Here is a 6,140-nt window from a genome sequence, read left to right on the forward strand (position 1 = left end):
ATTTAAAAATTGCTGAAAGACAAAACCTTACAAAATTACTGTTCACACATAGACATTAAAACGTCGTAATTTACAGCTGTACAGGTTTAATAATTAAGCACTTTGGTTCAATAATACAAAAAAGAAATTCTTTACCGATTAAAAAATAAATTAAAAAGATATTGAAATCAAAGCGGAATTTACAAATAATACAGTGACATGCGTACGGTCGGTACACTATTTAGAAACATAGACACTCGGGACGTGTTTTATATCGATTGGTGGTTAGGCAGTGACATTAGCTGTCAAAGGGCCAGTGCATCCTTCGGTAAGGCAGTAACAGTGAACAAGCCTGCGTTTTGAACTGACTTCCACAGGCGTCAGCCTGCGACCATTCAGTCCAAACCGACTGTCCAAATAAGATAAGATGTCAAAGTCATTTTAGTCACTTTGCCAAAAGAATATTACAGGGCTAACATTTTGTTAGAAGGCGTCCCTCCGTTCAGGATTGCCGTACGTTGGCCCCTCTGTATGGCCCGGTGTGGATGAGCCGCTGGGTGGGGTCTGAGGGCCACTGGCACCAGAGCTGTGACACACGTACCATTCGCTTAAATTGGCCGGCTGGGACGATGATGAGAGAGGCTCGGAGAGCGCAGAGGGAGCTGGCTCCCTTCCCAAGTCCGATGAAGGAGAAACAAGAGATGGAGTCGATGATTCGTAACCCGAACTCGGAGGTGGAGACTTGCAGTGCACCTTCATGTGTTTTCTCAAAGAGCTGGGATGCGTGTACGATTTGTCACAACCTCTGACTTTGCAGTTGTACGGCTTATCGCTAGTGTGTACGTGGGAATGCTTTTTTCGGTCACTGCTGTTGGCGAACCGTCTGTCACAGCCGTCAAATTCGCATTTGAAAGGCTTTTCACCTAAAACAACAAAACAGTTGTGACACTGGTCAATACAGGTAAAGCACATCATTACATTGAGCACATAACCAAATACCCTTTAACGCATGTCAGACAGGGTAAATCAGGTCACGTAAGCCACATGATATCGTGATTATCTTTTTACTGCTCTGTCTGCTCTCATGGCAGGCCCCTTGTGACTGAGACTCTCAGACAGCAATGATTTCTTTTCACAATTACAGATTATTGGGCATCCGTTCTTTAAAGCGTGTGCTCTCGTAGTAGTTCCATTTACCTTTGGAATGTAGAGCGTGAGGATCTCTCATAAAATACATCTGATCCACCATCTAAACTGCTATTAGGCCTGTCCCTCTGTAACCATAATAGCTGCTGGAGAAGGCAGCCAGGCAATAGAAATGTTTGAATTAATTACATTTAATCACATCACGCTTATTTCCGAAGGACATAAGCTCCAGGAGTTTATAAGACTACGTAATTGCTGCTGTCTAATTACAGTTGCTTGCTGAATATCAATTTGACCTTCAGCTGTTGGGCCGAGAAAGCCAATCAAGAATATTAGTGTACTACAAGAAAGCAGCAAGGAAGAGACCCTTGGGAAACCACATCCATAACCAAAGATTCAAATACCGCCCAAGCAAGAAAATAATGCGCCTGCCCCAGGGAATGTCGCACAGAAAAATACATAACGTTGGTTACACATCAGAACTGAAGGACTGTTATGTTAGATGTAGTTTCTAGTGAAACGTTACACATAGAAGCCTTCCTTATTTTGAGGGGGAAAAAACTCCTCCTGCTTCTCTACTAAATCTGAAATGCAAAAAATATTCTCAGTTGCTTCTTGCTGTGTGGAGCCCACAAAGCATTCAAATTAATATAAATAACTATAGAAACCTAATGCATTTTGTTAATATGTTGCATTTAGTGTATCCTGTGAAGTTTTGGTTTACTTATTCAAAACTTTGATACCGACTTGTTGCATGCGGTCAATCTGCAAGTTTTGTCAGTGTATGCATAGTTTCTTATGGTTCAAAAATATATGGAAATAACTACATCTTGTATCTTGGTGCAATTAATGACAGTCATTTTGGACAGTTTCTTTATAAAGCCTACTTGGGGAAAACAGTCTACTGAACAAGGGTAGGCTAACTGGAACACAAAAAAGCTGCAGTGTAAGCAAAACAAAACACTAGCCTATCTAAAATGCTACCATGCTCCTGTAGATCGTTCTGAAGGGATAACAGAGTACTTGAGCATTTTTTAACGAGTGTTTGTGGTTTTCAAAATGTAGCAAAGTAGTAGCGTATACCAGTTTGCAAAGTGACTATAAATACTTGTGTACAACTTAGAGTAATTGTAATATAAACAGATGATGTCAATAAACGATTTATTGTGTGTGTGTGTGTGTGTGGGGGGGGGGGGGGTATAATAATTTGGACATTTTACTGTGAGACAGGACCTCATCTCTCTATCTTATATGTATTATTATTGTTTTTTTTTTCTTCAGCTGACTAAACTGAACACAGTAGGCCCCAAACATATGGATGTGCTGTAAAGCTGTAAGTAATCCGATGAAGTAAGGAATACATTATTTTTACAACACACATTATTTTAAAAAGCAAGTAAATCAAAAAGAGTACTCTTCACAGTGCTTCACCTTTGTTTAAAAAACACGACTATTAACACAAGAGTATTAGTAGCCTATACTATATTTACATATAGCTTATTAAAACGCATCAAATAAAAGTGACAATAATAATAATGCTGCCAGCGTTCTGCGAAAATCTTTTACACCATAGACAAGCCACTGCATATATTATTTGTCTCTAAAATCTCTTAAAAGCCAACCTTCTTAAAAGCAGCTTTTTAGACAAACTGTGCCTCTATTTAGCTTAGAAGCTAGCTCACGTCATTAATAAACTAGTTGCTGTGATTTGTTTACACTTTAGCATTGCTGTGTATCTAGTAATGGGAGAGTTATGAGCCGCTAGCATTTAACTAAATTGTCCTAAGGGACGGGAAATTAAGTCACTGACCTGTGTGCGTCCTCTTGTGTATTTTCAAGTTTTCCGATCTGGCAAATACTTTTCCACAACCGGGGAACGGACAAGGAAACGGTTTCTCTCCGGTGTGCACTCTGATGTGATTCACAAGTTTGTACTTTGCTTTGAACGGCTTTCCCTCTCGTGGACATTCTTCCCAAAAACAGATATGGTTCGCTTGCTCCGGTCCTCCGACGTGCTCCACAGTCACATGTGTCACTAGTTCGTGCATGGTGCTGTAAGTTTTGGAGCAAAGTTTTTTCGCCGAGTGCTCTGGCTCCAGCCACTTGCAGATGAGCTCTTGCTTGATCGGCTGCCTCATGTAACGGAAAAAAGCGCCAGCTCCGTGGTGGTGATGTGCGCTGAGATTCATGTTCAGATTGAGCCCGCCGTATCCGTGCAGAGGAGAAGCAGCAAACGGGTCTGCCCTGGAGCTCGCTACTTGACTCAAATGATCAGACCGAACGTACATTTCGGCAGGTATTCCTAACCTTATTTGTCCGTTCAAGGCTTGGCCACCTGGTGCTCCGGTAGATGGCTGCTCGTGATGAAGTCCAGGGAAGAGCGTATGGTTCCCAGGGTCGGGGTGATGACCATAGTGTCCCGGATAGCTACCTGTTGTTGAGACAAACATTCCGTGGTGAGAGGCTGAACCAGAAGTCTGATCGGTCAGCACGGGCATGGCTTGAGCTGTCAAATCTCGGCGAATGAGGAAATCCCTACCTGCGGATAGCGCCTGGGCCGTGTGAGACATAGAGTACGGGACCGTTGCCGCCTGCACCGGGCCAAAAGCTCCCGTTTGACTGGAGACCACTTCACTGTGGCCTGCAATATGATGATTGTGGTGGTGATGGTGGTGGGGATAATGATGGGTTGGGCTGATTTTGAGGGCCGCGGAGTGCCCCATGTGTTCTGGCCCGAATGGACTCGGCCCCAGGCGGGGTTCCGCAGTCATCTCCCCAGGGTGCGAGTGAGCCATTGAGTGTGGATGGCTGCTGAACCCCGGGAAGCCTGTCACGCTCTGAGGGGTATGGTGGTGATGATGGTGATGGTGGTGAGCCCCTGCCAAGTCAACTAATCTCAGCGTCGTGTTCCGTTTGGAAAACGCGGGGTCCATCACAGGGCTTCCCAAAGCATCCACGCTCATTACTCCTAATTTTAGAATAACTTGACAGCAGGCAAAATAATAATAATGATGATGACAAATATATTTTAATCGCTTTGAAGAATAGAGAAGAAAAAAAATTAAACTTCCCCTAAAGTTTAGTTGCTATCTCAGTGCCTACGTGGAATCCCATTCGGTTGAGAGGCAGCAGCAGGACGCTTTGATATACTGAATAGAGATTCATGGTAGGCGCTGCAGCCCGTGGAGCCAAACAATCACCGAGCCCTCTAATTGGTCAGAGCTCTGTGATTGACGTCACTCGTGACAGTTTCCAATGCGAAGAAAAATGTTTTAGTGACAGCAAACAGAGAGCGCGCATGCGCCGAGCCTCAGGCGGCGGATGAAAAAAAATGTTTTTGTTATGCAAAGGTTATTGTACTTTTAACTGCAATTCCGAAGTTACATCGAAGCAATGTAACCTTTCTTTATATTACAGCCGTGGAAACGCTGCGACTGCGCTTTTAGCCGCTTACCGCAATAAGCAAGCGGGATTGAGTGGACTTGCATGCATTCAAAATACGACATAGGTTCTGTCTAGTATTGCTTTATAGATTACATCCGAATAAGCTCCATAATAAACCTCGAAAACAAGGTAATACCTACAAAGTTCAAGTTTGCAGTTGCACGCTGCTTGCTCAGACTGTTTTCTCTGTATTTAACCCTTCTGTCGAAAAAAGTTTTCACACCTCCTTTTTTCCCCTCTAACGGTGCTTCTACGTCGTCATGGGATCGCTGTCTTGTGAAAAGCTCGAAGGTCGCCTATTGTCCGGAGGAAAAAAAGTAACGCAAAAGACCTGTTGTTATGATCGGGGGCAATTTTCGGCCTCAGTTGTTCAGCGGCGACGGATCAGGCACACAGGAGGTGGTGCTTCATCAAAAGTGCACAGGGTAGCAAAGAAGTCTTGGCAAAATAGTTCGAGGAGCTGCTAAATAAAAATCCTAATGCAGACCTAATCCAGTCTTTCCGATGCGTTAAAGTTTATCTCACAGATTACCCACCGTTATTTAACAAACACACTGTTGACAGTGCACCTGTTATGAATAAAATACAATCATTAATCAACAACCGGCTGTTGCGCTTATCTTGTATAAAAAGCTTGAAAACAAATGGACAGTCCTCACCTCATGAAAACAGGCTTAAGAGTTTTAGTAACATTCTTTAAACTTTGCCTAGAAGAATGGATTGCACGCGAATGCTAATATATAAGGAAAAAAATTTGACTTTGCTTAAATGGTCGGTGTTGTTGTATGTCCATAAGGTCCAACATAAGTTAAAAGTTTAATACGCTACTCCAAAACAATTAGCAATATGCTAGCTGTCTATTTATATTTATATCTGTAATTAAATGTGCATTTTGATACAGTAATGTCGTTCTTCCACAATAAATTAGTGTATTTGGGTGGTAGTAATACAGAATGTTTTAAAAATGATTTGCGTTCATGTTGCCGCACGGAGAAAAGTTTTGTGATTTTTTTCCCCCCAAACTTTTCTATGCAGAAAACAAAATATATGACTATATTTAATCAAAATAGCATAAATTATAGTGTTGTAGGCTACTTAAAACTCCTTGACCTTGCAAAAAAAGTTTAATGTTGTTTGTTTCTTTGTATGGCACTGTATGTTATTTTCAACCCGTCTAAATAAGCCATATCAGGCTCAATGTCAAAGCAGTTTAAATCATCCTGACTAGGTGAAATAAGTTTTGGTGAATGTAATGTTTCCTTGTACAATAAAAATTCAAATACGTAATTCCAATACAGAATTATTACCGTATTGCAACTCTTTGCTTTATCTTAATCAAACCAGTCGGGCTCAAATAGGAAGTGCTAGGTGAACTGACCTAAAAAGGTCAGACAGTTAGTGGTAGATACATGTCAAAAATCATATGTTAAATCTCCACTGGAATTAGGCGGATTATACGTGAGAGTATGGAGACAGCATTTAGATTGTATTAGCACTCATGTGTCTCGATGAAAAATGGAAACAGTTAACACCCCCACCCAGCCCACTTTGTTTTGTAACTTCATTCAAAG

At 41.9% G+C, this 6,140-nt stretch overlaps 1 protein-coding gene across 2 annotated transcripts; it reads right to left on the reverse strand.

Moving 5' to 3' along the window:
- Window positions 1-6: 6 nt before the first annotated feature.
- Window positions 7-5,927, reverse strand: zic4 (zic family member 4). Of its 2 annotated transcripts, XM_073831043.1 has the most exons (3): window positions 3,665-5,927; window positions 2,936-3,556; window positions 7-902 (listed from the first exon to the last, which is right to left on the reverse strand). In XM_073831043.1, exons 1-3 carry the CDS (start codon window positions 4,086-4,088, stop codon window positions 463-465), a joined length of 1,485 nt encoding a protein of 494 aa, XP_073687144.1. In that variant the 5' UTR covers window positions 4,089-5,927; the 3' UTR covers window positions 7-462. The 2 variants fall into 2 exon arrangements, with proteins under 2 accessions (XP_073687144.1, XP_073687143.1); XM_073831042.1 differs by having other exon boundaries at window positions 2,936-5,926.
- Window positions 5,928-6,140: the final 213 nt, after the last annotated feature.

The sequence above is a fragment of the Garra rufa genome, chromosome 24 (genome assembly GCF_049309525.1).
Source record: "Garra rufa chromosome 24, GarRuf1.0, whole genome shotgun sequence".
NCBI lineage: Eukaryota > Metazoa > Chordata > Actinopteri > Cypriniformes > Cyprinidae > Garra > Garra rufa.